Source organism: Microtus ochrogaster, chromosome 10 (assembly GCF_000317375.1).
Source record: "Microtus ochrogaster isolate Prairie Vole_2 chromosome 10, MicOch1.0, whole genome shotgun sequence".
NCBI classification, from domain to species: Eukaryota; Metazoa; Chordata; class Mammalia; order Rodentia; family Cricetidae; genus Microtus; species Microtus ochrogaster.
The window spans coordinates 52,956,775-52,974,439 of NC_022016.1; the positions used below are offsets into that span (position 1 = coordinate 52,956,775).

General features: G+C 49.4%; 1 protein-coding gene across 4 annotated transcripts in view; it reads right to left on the reverse strand.

Moving 5' to 3' along the window:
- Nucleotides 1-2,183: 2,183 nt before the first annotated feature.
- Nucleotides 2,184-17,665, reverse strand: part of Mecr (mitochondrial trans-2-enoyl-CoA reductase) — a 29,162-nt gene continuing 13,680 nt past the window's right edge. For 3 of the 4 annotated variants that reach the window (XM_013348272.2, XM_013348273.2, XM_013348274.2), the window contains exons 3-11: nucleotides 16,926-17,057; nucleotides 14,506-14,649; nucleotides 10,858-10,960; nucleotides 9,791-9,893; nucleotides 8,688-8,761; nucleotides 5,387-5,447; nucleotides 5,176-5,248; nucleotides 2,897-3,095; nucleotides 2,184-2,816 (exon numbers count right to left, since the gene is read on the reverse strand). In XM_013348272.2, coding sequence (XP_013203726.1) covers nucleotides 2,938-3,095; nucleotides 5,176-5,248; nucleotides 5,387-5,447; nucleotides 8,688-8,761; nucleotides 9,791-9,893; nucleotides 10,858-10,960; nucleotides 14,506-14,649; nucleotides 16,926-17,057 — 848 coding nt within the window. In that variant the 3' untranslated portion in view covers nucleotides 2,184-2,816; nucleotides 2,897-2,937. Of the gene's footprint in view, nucleotides 2,817-2,896; nucleotides 3,096-5,175; nucleotides 5,249-5,386; nucleotides 5,448-5,864; nucleotides 6,427-8,687; nucleotides 8,762-9,790; nucleotides 9,894-10,857; nucleotides 10,961-14,505; nucleotides 14,650-16,925; nucleotides 17,058-17,665 lie in introns of those variants that run through there. The other variant, XM_026782120.1, reaches the window with a different exon arrangement.

The window sequence follows — 17,665 nt, forward strand, 5'->3', positions numbered from 1 at the left end:
CTCCTGACCTGCTACACTGCCTGCCACCCTTTGCTGCAGCTTGGCTTAGTTCTGGGGAAATCACTTAAGATGATTAATCAGTTAAATGACAATACAAGGGGCTGAACTAAGAGGAGATTCTGAGGTAGGCAGCTGGGGGTCTGGAGGTGTGGGTGGGTCCTAGGTTCCTCTGACTTTGTGTCATTCTTACCGGGGTCAGACACGGCCGTGTACGCTTCAGGAATCCTGTTTGAAATTGGGTGGGAAGGTAGAAGGAGAAAGACAGTGCATAGCGGGTTCATTTGAACAAGATTCTAAGACACTAGCAACCTATACCTGTCATAACACAGTGCTCAGTCTTGTTAGTTGCAAGGGAGACGGAAGCACATTGATTATGGCCTACTAGGCCCACCCCTAAAGGTTGCAGGTTTTAACATAGCTAGTGTTTGGGGAAATCAAGGGTCAGCCAGCAGTGCCCCAGCTCTAACTGCTTACCTGGGCTGAGTCCTGCAGCTTGTCTTCCCTTCCTGAGTAGATGACTGAAGACCCAAACCTCATACCTCTAAAGGCACAGTGAAGATCCCTTCACTGTTCTTCCTAGGCTGATTCCTATGCTTGTGCAGAAACCCTCTGCACCTGCCATCTTGGATTGGAACAAGGCCTCCCTTACTCTGGCTGTAGGCTTTAACCTCCAACTTTGTGACTCCCCTTCCTTTTATTCCTGCTGCCTCTGGGCTGCCTTCCTGTACCCTTAGGTTTTCTTACTTGTCCACAGGGACCTTTGATGCAAAACACCTATCCCAGCAACCCAGAGGACATAAAGGGGCACAGGAACAGGCTGAAGCTGATTCTGAGCCCAGGTGTACAAGGCAGCCAATTTTATTCAGGAGGCATCTGCTGACCTGCCCCTGCCTTGGGCTGAAGCAGTCCTTTCCTCTAGAGAGCAAAGATGCTCCCAGAGGCAAGCTGAGTAAGCTGGAAGTCTGTGTGCACACCAGCACGCAGTCATAGCCTCCCAGGCTGTGTGCACATTATCACTGCCTTGAAATCTCGTGCTCTCAGGCAGGTTCTAACCTAAAGGATCTCTGTGATCTCACACACACACACACACACACACACACACACACACACACACACACGTTCCCACCTCTGCTCAAGCTGCAGCCTCTTAGGCAGTGGCTTCACGCTTCTGGTTGTGATTTCCCAAAGCCCAGGACCTCTCTCACATTCAGAAAACTAGCTGCTAAGCCGGGCGGTGGTGGTGCACGCCTTTAATCCCAGCACTCGGGAGGCAGAGGCAGGCGGATCTCTGTGAGTTCGAGACCAGCCTGGTCTACAAGAGCTAGTTCCAGGACAGGCTCCAAAGCCAAAGAGAAACCCTGTCTCGAAAAACAAAACAAAACAAAACAAAACAAAAAAAAAAAAAAGAAAACTAGCTGCTGGCTTTGGTTGGTCCACATTTCCTACTTGGTCTTCAGAATTCTGCAGACAACACTGCCTTCATGAAGCCTCCCTCCCTTGACTGAGCTGAACCTCTGTCCTCTCACAGCTTTGCCCTTTTTACTGTAATGGCCTCACACTAGGCCACACTAAACATTCAATAAATGAGACTCTGAGATGAAGGTACAATGAATGGATCAGCTGACAAAGGAGACAACCCCAAGTTGTTGTGCTTTGCTTTGGGCAAAATGATCATGAAGCAAAAACGAGAAAGCCAGACTCCTTTAGCTTGTATAAAACAACTTGTTTTTCATAGTCAGCTTGTCACCTTGCACCTTGAGCAAGCCTTGCCCAAAGCCCAGGTGTCTGCAGCCCTGCATGCCTTCTGCATAGCACCAGTCATAGTGGCTCCACCTGGGGGTTTAATGCTGGCGTTCTCAATAGCACCACTAGGGACCTTTTGGGCAGGATCATTCTCTGTGGGAGGTGGTCCTGGGCGCTGTATCTGTTCTTTTGACAGTTACTGGAATGGAACCCAAGGCCTGCTGCATGCTAGATAAGCACTCTGTCACTGAGCTATACCCCTGGTCCCCCCCCCCCCCTTTTTTTAAAAAATATTTATTTATTATGTATACAATATTCTGTCTGTGTGTATGTCTGCAGGCCAGAAGAGGGCACCAGACCTCATTACAGATGGTTGTGAGCCACCATGTGGTTGCTGGGAATTGAACTCAGGATCTTTGGAAGAGCAGGCAATGCTCTTAACCACTGAGCCATCTCTCCAGCCCCGCCCTGGTCCCCTTTGTAAGAAAAAAAGTTTGAGACAGTCTTGGTGTATAGCCCAAGCTGGCTTCCAACATGTGGCAGTCCAGCTGACTTAAGCCTGCCGATTCCTGGGATTCTAGGTGTGTATTACCTTGCCCTGCTGTAAAATATTTAGCAGTACTGATCTCTGCACAGTTGCGGCAATAACAACTCCCTCCCCAAGCTGCAATAGCCAAGTGCTCCTCTGGGGTTAAAAATGGCCCCTGGCTGAGAGCCACAGGTATAATGTTTATTCCCTCAGTTACAAAGGAAGTCCCCTCAAGGTGGCCCAGACACCTGAGATCCTGTGTTCTGGTCTCTTAAGCTTTAATGATCTCAGCCTGGCACTCACCTTGGCAGCAGATCCCCTTGCCCTGGACAGACACACACTTTCCCCCTCTGCCAGACCCTAGGGCTCACACTGCTGAGGGTGTGACTTCTGACTTGGCAGCAATCCCCCAGCCTCTCTGTGTTCAGAGTGGTCAGGCAGGGCAGGGGCTTCCTGGTGCTGTGAGGCAGCAGGTGCGCAGTCCTCCACAGGGATGACCTCTAGTCTTCATCCTGTCCTAAGGAAGGCCGGCTCTTCTCCTCCTAGAGGGAAGAGGCAGTGAGCAGAAGGCAGCCTGGGGAAGACTGGGGTCCTCACAGAAGGGCTGGCAGCCTGCCAGACTTACTGGTCTCCACTCTTGCTTTCCTCCTGGTCCTCTGAGACAATCACATGGTGAGAATCTGCTTTGAAGACACAAATGGCTTCACAGAGGCTTCCAAGGCCTGCTGGTAGTCCTGCAGTGGAACCTCAGAACAGGCGGGGGCTGTGAGCTGGCCTTGGCGAATGAGGTCACAGAGCGTGAGAATCAGCTCCTTGAACTCATCTGCAGGAGGTAGGAGGAAAGTCAGACAAGAAGCGAGGGTCTGACATTGTGAGGGCCAACGTGAGACAGGGAAACATAAAGAGAGATCCTAGGAACTGAAGGGTGGGCATTGCCTACCTTTCTAAGGGGACTCAGATCCACAGAACAGGACTGGTGAAACTGGCCCTGACTGGTGGGTGGGGCAGCAGTAGAGAACTAGGGAAGTCAGAGAAGGCCAGAAAGGCAGTGTCCCAGGCACACTGCTTGGTGTCAGCAGGTCAGATAAGGGAAAGCTCTACTTGACAGCCCTGGGCTTCCACGGGACTCTTCAACTAAGGCAACCACTATCCTCTCCTGGGCCTGCCTCCTACTGAGGGCCAAATCCATGCAGGAGGCCAAGTGAAAGCTTTGGCTGAGAAGTGCTTTTCATAGAAATAAACTCACTCTTGACGTCTAATCCAGTTCCTGATTAGAACACTACTCTGGTGGGTGTAATGTCTCACACCTTTAATCCCAGCTCTTGGGAGTCAGAGGCAGGTGATCTATTGAGTTTCAGGCTAGCCTGGTCTACATAGTGAATTCCAGGATAGCTAGAGCTACATAGTCTGACCCTGTCTTGAAAAAACACAAAACCACTTGTTGGCTTCCTAATCATCTTCAACGTAGGAGTATGAACTTAAAAAAAAAAGAAAAAAGAGCTTTTAAACCTTTCCTAATCTGGTCAGAATCTGTTCTTCAACTTCTCAGTCCAGTACCAGGCTAATGCTCCAGGTGTCAGAACGTTCTTTGGGTGCTGGGTTCCATGCTCTCTTCTTAAATGTTTACACTGGGAGCTAGGTGGTGGTGGTGCTCACTTTTAATCCCAGCACTCAGGAGGCAGAGGCAGGTGGATTTCTGGTTCAAGGACAGCCTGGTCTATAGAGCGAGTTTCAGGACAGCCAAGGTTACACAGAGAAACCCTTGTCTTCAAAAACAAAACAAAAGAAGCTTACATTGGGTGGGGTGTACTTCTAAGTGTATGTGTGTAGGTAAGATCTATACACATTGAGATGTCTCCCTGAATCGTGTTCCTTATTTACAGACAAGGTCTCACTGTGCTGTCCTGACTGACCTGGAACTTTCTATGGAGACCTGCCCACCTCTGCCTCTCAAGTGCTGGGATTAACGCTGTGCACCATTCTCAGAACACCTTTAGTTTTTGAGTCTCTGAACTTGAAGCTCTTTATTTGGCTAGGTTGGCTGGCCAATGAGCTCCAGGGATCCCCTGTCTCCCTCCCCCTTAGCCTCTCCCTGTAGACCTGGGGTACAGGCTTTATACATGGGTGCTGGGAATCTGAGCTCAGTCCTAAGGCTGCTTGGCAAGCACTTCAACCGAGCCAGTCAGCCCCCAGCCTCCATTCACCCCCATGAGCTTTTGCACGTGCCACTCTACTCAGAACACACCGTGCGCCCACCACTTCCCTCCCTTCCCTTGGGCCAGCTCCATGGCATTCCTCGTTCTCAGCTGTGACTCCTCAAGCTGGGCAGCTAGGTCCTAGCAGTACGAGGGCTCATCTCACTCTGGCAGCCCCATTCCTAAGGGTAATTGACTTGGTGGCTATGAACCTCAGTTTTCTCCTCTGTCAAGTGGCTCAAAAGAGTTTAGACCCACAATGCTTAAGCTAAGGCAGTTCTGCAGCTAGGCCAGGGCGACCTGGATCTGGTGATGCTGGAAGCCCCACGTAAATGGTTGTTTTTGTTTTTTCCGTTTTTGAAGCAGTATCTAGCTGTCTAGCTAAGGATGGCTCTGGCCTCACAATCCTTCTACCTAAGCCCCTAGGGCTGGGATTACATGCATATTCCATTGCACCCAGTCTGCTCTCTTTACTTGGCAGGCTTCCCCACCACCCCCAGTCAGCTCCTGGGAACAAGGGCTGGTCCATCTCTCTGGACTCTGGCCAGTCTAGAAGTGATGCGCTGACTGTGACTGTGGTCAACTCTATGCTTTAATCCTGTTGTGAGGCTGTGGACTCCGTCACTCTGCAGGTCTTAGAATAGCTGGTCACTTTATACTAGGCTCTACCCTCCGGTGACCCTTGGTATCAGACAATCAGCCACTCACCAGAACTGTGGTTCTTCTTCCACTGGGACAACCAGAAGCCCCGAAGTCTGAGGTCCTTAAAAATGAGCAGGCTCTGTGGACACAGGAGGATTTGCTGGGGCTCCGAGTACTAGAGCTTAAAGCATTGCTTCAGGTATGGATCCCTGAGTTTAGATGGCTACAGGGCAAGGAAAGAGACATCCCAGCTCTGGGCTGCAGGTCCCCAGCTTACCACAGAGGCTGTTACAGGTTGCTTGGCCATTCCCCCATAGGTCACCATGGTTCCTCCAGGCCTGCAGAGTTCAGAGAGAAGAGTGTGTACAGACAGAGACAGAACCTACCATGGCCTAAGGTCCTCCAAGAGGAACCTGCTAAGACATTTACAGGAAACAACTCTGGCTCTTGAAATCTCTGGGGAGGTTAAAAAAAAATACAGCTTCCCAGTTTAGGCCTCTGATTTAAGGAATTAGGAGGCAGGGACTTTTTTTAAAAAATATTTATTTATTATGTATACAATATTCCGTGTGTATATGTCTGCAAGCCAGAAGAGGGCACCAGACCTCATTACAGATGGTTGTGAGCCACCATGTGGTTGCCAGGAATTTAACTCAGGACCTTTGGAAGAGCAGGCGATGCTCTTAACCACCGAGCCATCTCTCCAGCCCGAGGCAGGGACTTTTATTAAAAATAACACACATGCTGGGTATGGCACCACATGCCTTTAATCCCAGCCCTTGAGAGGCAGAGGCAGACTGACCTGTGAATTTGAGGCAAACCTGGTCCACAAAGTTCCAGGCATGCCAAGGTTCCAGTGAGACTGTTTTAAACAAAACAAGCAAGCAGACATATTGAGGCACAGGGGTACAAGCCAATAGTCTCAGCAGTTGGGAGGCAGAGGCAGCAGGATTAAGTTCAAGGCCAGTTTCAGCTACAGAGAGATACCCTGTCTCAAAACCAAATACAGGGACACACACTCTCATGCTCCAGATAGTCAAGACGATGATCCAGGGTTGGTTCATCCACGGAGGCTGAGCTGAGGCTGCGTGCTGTCCTGAATCTTCTGGACAGCAGAGCTCATGGCCAGGCTTAGTCTGGGCTCCACTTGCAGCTATAAAAGTGCCATCTGAGTGTTGTAATGGAGTCAGATCAGGCCTTGTCTCTTCATCTGTAGGTGCTCACTCTGGAGAGCCAGCTAAGGAAGGAGTGACGTGGACAGGGAAGGTGACAATGCTGAGTGTCCTCTCCGGAAGGGGCTTTGTTGGACCCTGTAGTCTGACAGCCATCTCAACAGTTAAACAGGCATGACACAAATGCAGTGTTTTGTTTTTGAGGCAGGGTCTAGTCATGCAGCCCAGGCTGGTATCTAATTTGTAATTCTTCTGCCTCAGCTGAGATTCCAGGCAAGTGCCAATATGCCCAGCTCTAATGTAATTTCTTATGATGAATAGGTGAGGCTATCATATGCTAGACTTCACCTTTGCTGCCTTCCCTGCTCCTCGAGTCTTTTAGCAGTTGATAAAAAATGACCTAAGGCACATTTTAGAGCAACTGAGGAAAACTGCAAAGGACCTAATGGAAGTAACTGCTGTATGGCCCTTCCTACCTGTCAATCATAGTGCTGGGGCGGTACTTACCTCTTCACAGTTTTAAGCACATGCTCTAAGCTGTATCCTCGGGCTCCTTATTTGTTTTCTCTCTGTGCTGCCGTGTCTCTGTGTGCGTGCCCGTGTGTGACTATGTCTGTATCCTATGGTTGCCTCAGACTTGGCACATAGCTCAGTCTGGCCTGGAACTCACAGCAATTCTCTTCCTTAGTTTTCCAAGTGCTAAGGGGTGCCCCACAAGCCTGGCTTAGCTTGGATTTAAAGTTCCCCTCAAATGGCTCTCACTCAGGAAAGAAGCTTCTAGGGCAGCGGTTCTCAACTGTGGGTCATGACCCCTTTGGGGTTGAATAACTCTTTCACAGGGGTCATCTAAGACCATTGGGAAACACAGCTATTTACATTATGATTCAAAATTAGCAAAATTAGTTATGAAGTAGCAATGAGATAATTTTATGGTTGGGAGTCACAACATGAGGAACTGTATGTATTAAAAGGTAGGTCCCAGCATTAGGAGGGTTGAGAAGCATTGTTCTTGGGGAAGCCCTCCCCTGTACCAAGCACAGCTCTCAGCATGTTATCTGTACTGTCTCCATGAATTAGCACAGTCACATCAGAGGAAACTAGTGTCTTCTGTAGGGGAGCGCTGAAGCCCGCCACTGTTGCATCACCTCAGTGTCTCACACCAGCCGCTACTCCTACTCCCATTTCAGAGATGAGGAGACTGAGGCTTGGTCTTTTTCATATTTGCCCTAACTTTTCACAGGTTCACAACTATGTCAGTGTCCACACTTGTGACCCCCGCTTCCTTTGACAGCCGTACGGAGGATGCAGTCAGCCTCACAGACTGTTCGTGGACTGAACAGGAGTGTCCGTAGTTATGAGAAACTCAGGCTCAACTTTTGCTGTCTTGCCAACTATACCCGAATGAGGTGATTGTTCTCTCTGGGCTTCATTTTTTAAAGTCTAGAATGGAGATGGGGTGGGGACACAGCTCAGCGATGGAACATGTGCTTAGCGTGCCCAAGGCCCTGGTTCAACCCCAGCACCCAAAGGAAAAGCAAAACAGAGATTTGGAGTAGCAGCAGCTGCCTAGGGCTGCAGGACGGCGCGAAGGTCACTGCAGAGGCTGACTTTCAACACAGCCGCGCAGCTCACCCGTCCACAGCTGGTAGGTCACTCCAGTTAACAGTGAATGGAGTTCCTTCCTCCCAGTGGTGGGAGCTGGTAGAGTGCCCACCTCTTCCCCTCAGTACTTTATCTGCTTTCAAATGTTTATAAGAGCTGTAATGTTTCCTTCACATTAATCCTAGCTTTAACAGACATTAGGACAATACCAAAGCACTTAGTTCAGACTGAGTGACTGCTTTTTTTTTTTTTTTTTGAGACAGGGTTTCCAACAGTCCTGCCTGTCCTAGAACTCCCTCTGTACACCAGACTGGCCTCAAACTCCGGAGATCCATCTGCCTCTGCCTCCAGAGTGCTGGGATTAAAGGTGTGCATCACCACCGCAGGCTAGGGAGTGACTTCTTAAGAGGCTCCTAGGTTGTGACTCCTGGGTCTTTGGGGGAAAAGAAGCTGACCAGGCTTCTAGTGCCAGAGGATGAGGCTTGGGAGTGCAGGCTAGGAAAATGTCGTGGTGTGCTGCTACTCAACTTCCTGAGTTACACCTGTCTCTGCCTCCCGAGTGCTGGGATTAAAGGCGTGCGCCACCACCACCTGGCTAGGGAGTGACTTTTTAAGAGGCTCCTAGGTTGTGACTCCTGGGTCTTTGGGGGAAAAGAAGCTGACCAGGCTTCTAGTGCACAGAGGATGAGGCTTGGGAGTACAGGCTAGGAAAATGTCGTGGTGTGCTGCTACTCAACTTCCTGAGTTACACCTGTCACCAGCAGCCCTCCCAATAGAAACCTATTTCGCGGTTGAGGAACTTACGCGAGGTGCCGTAGCAGCTCTGTGGAACTCTTCCCACCAACACAATTGAGAGCCAGTCGGGGCAGGGGCACGTCCTAGAAAGTAAGGAGCCTACCGTGAGGGTGCAAGCTGCTGCAGTGGGGTTCGAAGCTGCTACAAGCAGCATGTGCTGTACCAGGGAGAAAGAGTGAAGGAAATGGGGCGTGGGTGACTTTTGGACGTGTTTCTGCCTAGGAAGGGCTTTAGCAGCTTCATCCTGTTGCCCACCCTGGGACTCTGGGAAGCACAGATAAAGAGTGTCTCTGATCAGTGTCAAGGAACAGAGACGTCTGTCTGTGATGTGTTGACCTCCACTTCAACAATGTTCTCCAGGGCAAGCATTCAACAGCAGGTATTTGGTCATTACATATGGTTTAGTGCAGAAACACTCCAACCGGGCCGCACACTTACTGGGTCTGCTGTCCCACCTGCCATGTGGGTTGGTAGAGCATCCCACAGATGTTTAAAACCTCAGCTTTCCTACAGTCTGTCTGCTTCTGCCTCCTTCACAGTGTCTGGGCACTTACAGCATGTTGTCCCATACTGAGGTTGGGACGGGCTTTGCTCTTTCCAGAAGAGAAGGTGGTTGTCAGGGTAGAACAAGGAGCCAGCCCCAGACTTCCCAATTACAGGGGATGGCACAGGACAGAGGACATTGTTCGCTAGCTGATGGCCTTGTTTTTAATTATTTTATTTTGAGACAGGGTTTCTTTGTGTAGTCCTGGCTGTACTGAAACTTGCTCTGCAGACCAGATTAGCCTCGAAATCATAGAGATCCTCCTGCCTCTGCCCCCCCGAGTGCTGGGATTAAAGGTGTGCACTACTACCACCTGGCCTATTTTTAAAGATTTGTTTTCTTTTATGTGTGTGGATGTAAGTGTTTTGCCTGCAGGTCTGTCTGTGTACCATGTGTGTGCCTGGTGCCAATGGAGATCAGAAGAGGGCAAGGGCATCTGATCCCTTGGAACTGGAGTTATAGATGGTTGTGAGCCACCATGTGGGTGCTGGGACTCAAACCCAGATCACCTGCAAGAGCAACAGTGTTCTTAACTGCTTAAGAATGGCCCTGGCCCCTGGCTGGGTACCTTGAAGATGGTTTTTGTCTCGGGGATCCTTAGCTCCTCCTCTGTGAGGACATAGTCAGCTCCCAGATTCTTTAGTCTGTCAGTTAGCTTCTGGATGTCAGGTCTGGAAACCAAACACAATAAGGGCCTTGGTCACACTGGCCAACTTCCCTCTCTCAAGCTCCCAGGACCCCTCTGCCACAGCTTCAAGAACATTTGTTTCTGTTTTGAGACCTGGGATTGAGGTTAAGCCAGACCTCAAGTAGGGGCCGGTCACATAACTTAGTCATGCCCCACCAGCTCTTGCCTCATTTCCCCATTGCCGTTCCTTCCTGCAGTACCAGGCCAGGAGACTGGAAAACCCTGTCAGTGTACAGGCTGGAACTACTGGCCCCAGGCAAGAGCCACCCTTCTTCCTAGTTCTGTCCAGACACTACCTTCTTTCCTCTTGTCCTCCAAGGCACTCAGGGCCTCATGCAAACACTCTCGTGCAGCGGCCCTGGACTCTGGCCTGGGCACTCAGAATCACTTTATCATCACTGCAGAGTCAGGGCTGAAGTAAGCACTAATAGTAAGAACGGACTCCATGAGCAGCTAGGCCACACTGGAGCACAGTGAAGCTTAAAGGGACGAGAGGGGACAATGGAAAGAAGGAAGGTCTGTTACTGACTTGCTGTGTCCTCCTGAGCAAGCTGCTTCCTCTCTTGGAAACTTCAGCTTCCTCATCTGTAAAAGAGATCACAAGCCTGCCCCACCTCCTTCCCAGCTGTGTTTAGTGCACAAATGCCAAGTGGATAGGGACCATGGGCTATGGAGGTCACACAATGGTACACCTCAAGACCCTCCCAAATGGGAGCTGTGGTTTTGAAAGTCTGGGTTACATTAAGCCAAGCTTAACTGTTCAGTAAGGACCACCTCTACCTCCTTCTGACATCTCTGTTTCAGACTTTGACACAGACTTCTCTGCTCTGGTAAATGCATGAGCTTCAGCGGTCAATCACTCATGCTTACACAAGCGCGCCATCTGGTGGAGATGTGGGTACCTGTGGGTACCAATTTCCAATATGGGATTAGACCTCCCCCCATACCTGTCTCGGACCACATTGATGGTCTTTAGGCGGAGGGCTGAGGCGATCTGGATGACTGCTTGCCCCACTCCACTGTTTGATGCATTCTGGATGACAGAGTCCCCTGTGGAAGAGATCCAAGTCAAGTCCTGCAAACCTTGGCAGGTTGGGGACTCCCAGCCTGGGATCCTGGGGCAGATCTAGGACCCAGCAGCACAGCCTTCTCAGACCTTACTTCCTACACTCTACCACACCCCAATGCTTCACGGGGCCACGTGCCTGACCTTGATCATCTTCCCATTTTTTTAAAAAATTCTTTTGGTAGCCGGGCGGTGGTGGCGCACGCCTTTAATCCCAGCACTCGGGAGGCAGAGGCAGGTGGATCTCTGTGAGTTCAAGGCCAGCCTGGTCTACAAGAGCTAGTTCCAGGACAGGCTCCAAAGCTACAGAGAAACCCTGTCTCGAAAAACCAAAAAAAAAAAAAAAAAAAAAAAAAAAAAACTTTTGGTTATTGTTGTTTGGTTTTTCCAGACAGGATTTCTCTATCTGTGCACCTCTGGCTTTTCTGGATCTTGTCCTGTAGACCAGGCTGGCCTTGACCTCAAAGATCCACTTGCCTCTGCCTCTCAAATGCTGGGATTAAAGGCATGTGCCACCACCACCTCTTTCTAATTTTTATGTCTTCTGTTCTCTGCTTGGGCCATTTATTTTTTTTTAAAGTTGCATTTCTTTGTGCGTATATATGTGTGCACACATGTGTATGTGTAGGTCAGAGGACAGCTTGCAGGTGCATAGGTTTTCTACCATGCAGGTTCAGGGGTCAAACTCACGTTGTCAGTTTCAGTGGCAAGCACTTTTGCTTGCTAAATCATCTCCCTGGCCCATGTGCAGGTGATGTCTCTGATTTGCATTTTTTTTTTTTTTTAGTTCAGCTCAACTGTGGTTTCCTTCATGAGGACTCTGAGATCTCACCAATGCTCAGGCTGTAACTGTGTCCTGTATGCAGCTGTACGTAGGTCCACATCTATCAGTCACCTGCAGTCCTAGAGGAGGGCTATACCTTATTCCCCTCTGTAAAGGAACACTTGAAATGGATAAGAGCCATACTGGAGAAATGGGAAGCTCCAGGGCCCCACAGAATATTTGCTGTTGCTCTGTGGTGCTAGGGGTGGAACCTATGGCCCTGAGCATGCCAGGCAAGCACTTTACCACTGAGCTACCCTCACCCCTACAGAATGACTGTGCTCAAAGCCCAGGCTTAGCTTTGCATTTCACCAGCGTGAGAGGCTGTGGTGGCATGGCATTTCATTTGTATTCTAATAAATAAAGCTTGCCTGGGGATCAGGAAAGTAAAACAGCCACGCTGCCTTACAGACCAGGCAACAATGACACACACCTTCAATCCCAGTAGCCACACTAGCTTGCCATAGAAACCAGGCAGTAGTGGTGCATGTCTTTAACTAGAGAGGATTATAAAATGGGAGGAGGCAGCTCTCACACACAGTCTCATTCTGAGATTCCTGGAGGCAGGATTGCCATTTCAGACTGAGGTAGAGGTAAGAGCCAGTGGCTGGCTGCTTTGCTTTTCTGACCTCCAGGTTGAACCCCAATTTCTCTCTCTGAGTTTTTTAAAAATGTGCTTCAAGCCGGGCGGTGGTGGCGCACGCCTGTAATCCCAGCACTCGGGAGGCAGAGGCAGGCGGATCTCTGTGAGTTCGAGGCCAGCCTGGTCTACCAAGGGAGTTCCAGGACAGGCTCCAAAGCTACAGAGAAACCCTGTCTCGAAAAACCAAAAAAAAAAAAAAAAAAAGTGCTTCAAGAGGCAGTGTGCTGCACTAGGCAGTATGGGCTCTGGAACACAAGGAAGCTCCTTCACTACTGACTGTAACAAAATGAGACAGGCCACATCTCGTCCTCTTCAAACTTCAGTTTGTCTTCCTTAGACAACAGGAGGCCTGAGAGTGCCTATCAGAGCATCTATGACTGAAGCCAAGTGAGCAGGAAGATGCTCTACTGACTGGGAAACACTATCTGCTATCTGGTTTTGAAAGTCAGCAAGAGTCAGTGTAGAATGGGCTAAAGCTGGTGGCAGACTCCTGGGTCAAGCATGCCCATTTGCCTTGGCCAAGGCTTCAGCCTGTCTCTTGCTAGTGCGTTCTCAACCGTGTAGGCTGCCAGCAGCACTGGTCTGTTTCCTCAGAGGACAGAAGTGCAGAACAACAGAGACACTGGAGCAAGCGCTGGCCTGCCAAACGCTGCTTTCCACTATCTGTGTTCATTTATGCAAATGTTCTAGTGAGCAGTATGACATTTGTGCTTACTTTGGTCAGGTCATGAATTTGTTTGGCTTCATCAGCCCTGAGGCAGCAGAGTGGAAATGTGGCCTGCAGGCACTTAAAGTGGGTAGCATCAGAATGCTTGGCTCTGTCAAGCACAGGGCTGTCCTAATCAGGAGTGACCTCAGACTAGAACATGAGATGAGGCACCCAGTGTCTGCTTTATTAGGATGCTCAAGTCTCTCACCACACCTGGCTCTCTCCACCACAGGCACCCAAGACTCCCCCTGTCATGGCTGAGGGCCTTGGTTGGTGGCTATCTAGTTTTTTCATAGTCCAATAGCTCTTGGCCTCGGTTCCTTACTGGCATGAGAGAAGAATGGTAGGTGATTTCTACAGCCCTGCTTGGCTCACAGATATGCAGTATACAGAGAGGGCCTTCACAGATGGGGAAGGTAGGGCTGGCTGGGGGCATAGAGGAGTGGCAGAAGGTCTGCTTGGCATGTTCCAGGCCCCAGATTCTATTCTAGAATTGGAAACAAAACCCCTCAAAGCAACAAAACCAAACTGGCCTGTCTTCTGTCTTTTGGGGGTTAATTCTGCGGTGTATCTTATGAGGACCCTTAGGGGATTATGGGGATGACAGCAGTAAGTGGTCTTAATGGGCTCTGCCTCTGTCCTGTCTTGCTGTCCCACTTCCCCCACTCCTGCTTCTAGGGATGACTTCCCAAACAGTTTGCCCCAAGGTCTGCTTGGTTTTTGCTTTCAGAGGAACTCGAGTGACGCTTCTGGCTGCTTACTTGTTCCCTCACTGGTGAAAGGAAGCCTAAACATCACACTGTGGTGACCCGCGAGTCTCTGGCACCCCTTCACTCTCCATCTTACGGGTGAGCAGTGATGTGATGGAGATGATGCCTGGGTCCAGACCCTGCTTGTTTGCCTGGGGCTTGAGTTCTTAATGCCCAACCGGACCTTCTGCATTGTTCTGAAGATGAGGCGCTCATGCGAGGGCAGGGCTGTGAAGTGCTGAGCAGAATTATTAACACCAAGTTCAGCATTTTATTGAAAACAGTGACACTGTCTGTCTCCCCTGGCTTTGTGTCCCCAAAGCTTAGCACAGCTCAACACATTTTTGCTGGGTGACAGCATTCCAGCCCCAGCTCCGGGAAATGTGACCAGCACTTCTCAGTGTGTCCTCGAGTGTTTTCTAGGAACCCATTGAACATGTTAAACTTAAAGCATAAGATTTACTCAGGTTAGAACTTGTCACTGCCCATAGGAACCCCCCTCCACCACATGTGCCAGCGAGTTCCCAAGTCTTTTGGGCCAGGATTTGTGTTGCACTCCAGTGGGAAAACCCGGGTGCTTGTTTCTTCAACTTGTAGGTGCCTACCTGGCTGCAGCTGTTCAAAGTCCACCAACATCCTGTAGGCTGTGCAAGGGTTGACACCTAGGGTAGCAGCGCTCTGGAGAGGGATATCCTTAGGGATTCCGATCAGCGCTTCCTCACTGAACACGGCCTCAGTCCGCCAGGTTCCTGAGTTAGGATGAGGCAAGGTAGTAAGGAAGGAACCCCTGCGCACACAACCCCAGGCTACCCCTCTATGGAACAAGGGCATCGAGGGTAGAAGATTTTGAGCAACGCTTGGAGGAAAGAGAAAAGCTGGCAGTGTCTGAGTGCTCGTGAAAGTTACATGCACAGCGATGTAAAATAATAAAGCAAGTTTAAGTTAGGCTTAGTAAGTCATAGCCCAAAGAGTCCTGATAGAGCATAGTGGGAAACACGCAAGACAAGACTCCACTGGGCACTCTCTCTGTGTTTGAGTCTGCGCAAATTTTGCTTCCCAAGCTTTAGCTCCTTGTACGCTTGTCTGGATAGATATTGTCTGCTATTCTACTGGGCAAGGTGTTAGGGAATCAGGGGAGTAAACTAAAATAGGTCAACCCAAGATTCAAACACTAACATTTCTATATGTAATCCTTAACAGCTTGTCATTATTTTGTAAAAATGAACGAACAAAGAAGACCGGGGCCTCAAACTGGCCCCAGAGCTAAAGGGTAAATTAATGACAGTGTGTAGAGTTAGGTGTCCCTTCCTGGCCAAAAACTAGAGAGAAAAAAAAAGGTAAATGGTAAGCTTGAGATAGTCAGTTCAGTTAGCTAGCTGCTATCTCAAACATGTACTCTTGGGGGCCACACAGAACAGCCTTTCACCACCCTAAAGTTAAAAGCCAACAGAAACAAGGGGCTGGAAAGACAGCTTCGTGGTTGAAAGTCTTCAAGATCACCTAGGTTCAATTCCCAGCACACACATGATGACTCACAACCCTTTTTTTTTTTAAATATTTATTGATTTATTATGTATACAATATTCTGTCTTTGTGTATACGTGAAGGCCAGAAGAGGGCACCAGACCTCATCACAGATGGTTGTGAGCCACCATGTGGTAGCTGGGAATTAAACTCAGGACCTTTGGAAGAGCAGGCAATGCTCTTAACCTCTGAGCCATCTCTCCAGCCCCCTCACAACCCTTTTTTACTCCAGTTCCAGGGAATCAGATGCCCTCTTCTGGCCTTCCAAGGACATTGCATGCTTTTGGCATACAAATATATGCTGGTGAAATATCCACGCATACTAAATAAAACTTTAAAAATCTTTTAAAAGGCAGGATGTGGTGGCATACACCTTTAATCTCAGTACTTGGGAGCTAGAGGCAGGTGGATTCAATCTGAGGCCAGCTTGGTCTACCCTGTCTCAGGAAAAAGAGAAAAAAAAAAAGAAAAAGAAAGTCTACAGAAACAAAATGTGGGTTAATTATTTCTTCAGCTTGCCTAAGGAAATGAAGCTATTTTCATGTCCCAAGCTCATTTCATCCTGGGCAGAAAACAGTTCTCACATGGACCTTAATAAAGTGCTCAAGAGACAAAGCTGAGAGGTGCCGATTCTTAGTTTTCTCTGGTGTGCTGTCCCTCTCTTCCCACCTCCACTTTACTAAAGCTCTCTTACCCTCTCCTCTGGTCTCTATTTCATTCCTAACATTAGGCCACCTCGCCCACCTTGGGGAACACTGCCTTTTGTGGCTCCCATGAAGATCCATTTGGATAATGGACGTGCCTTGAAAACATAAGGGCTGAAAAGCAGAGTGCTCTAATGACACTTTTCCATACATAAATGAGACGCTGTCCTCAGCTTGGCTCTTCAGGGCCCCACTCCACCTCTGGAACCTTCTCATTATGTAACCTCTCCCCCAGGCAAATCCTCAGCTGGGGCTACACTGGAATTTCCATTTCCCAAACTCACCCTGATGTCCGCTCAGCTTGCTTTTTCCATAGGAAGGGCCTTTTGGCCCATCTCTGCACAACTTCTCCACCAACAACCTGTTCTTACAGACTTTCTTATACAGCCTTGCTCGAATCTTCCTCAGGAGCATGTCTGTCTCGCACACATGCATGCAAAGCAGCCCTTGGGGTACTCCCTCTGTTGGGGTACTCCCTCTGTTGGTGCTCCTGAAGGCAGGGGCAGCCATATTTGTAATCTGCACCATCACACCTTACAGCCCAGACTCGGGAATCAGATCCTCATAGCTCCAATCAACATGGAGACAAGGAGATGGACATGCGGGTATGTCCCGCCAGGGCACAGCAAACAGGATTCTGCTCTCTTGGCTCAACTCCTTGCTATTGGAGGCAGGCCTATGAACTTAATAATGAATCCTTCACTGCCTAGTTACACCAAGCCTGGGTGTACGTCTCCAGAGTAGATGAGCTAGGATCTGGAAGAATGAAATGGCGGCTCACGCCAGGGGACACTCACCTAAACCAGCACTTGCTGGGATCACCCAATCTCCCGGCTTCAGTCGAGACACACTGCTGCCCACTGCTACCACCTGTCCGATGCCTTCATTCCCTCCAACAGCAGGCAGCTTGGGAAGGAGGCCATAGTTCCCTGGGAGAGAAGAAGCCAGAGGGTACCTGTGATCTGACTAAAAGTGTTACCCACTGACTTGCATATTTGAACACGTGGTCCTGAGCTGGCGGCACCCTTTTGGGGAGGTCTGGATTTGTTGAAGTGTCACTGAGGGTGTGATTCAGTCTTCAAAGCCATGTGCCATACTTAGTGCTTGCTTTATGTTCTGGGTTCAGGATGTGAGCCCTCAGCTGCTTCCTGTTCATGCCTGCTCCTGTGTCCTGCTGCCACAGATGCTAACCCTCTGGAACTGTATGCCCAAACAAACTTCCTTCTAGAAGTGTTTATGGTGTGAGGGCCTAGACTTTGGGGTTATTCACATCTGAGTCCACCAGGGCCCTGCACTCACCACCTGTCCACCTAACTAAGCTCTGGCCTTCTGCTTTCCTGTCTTTGTGGGGAACTAATACTCTGTAGTACAGTTATCACCGGGGAAAGTTAATACTCTGTGGTACACAGTTATCACCAGGGTAAACTAATACTCTGTGGTACACAGTTATCACCAGGGTAAGCTAATACTCTGTGGTACACAGTTATCACCAGGGTAAGCTAATACTCTGTAGTACAGTTATCACCAGGGTAAGCTA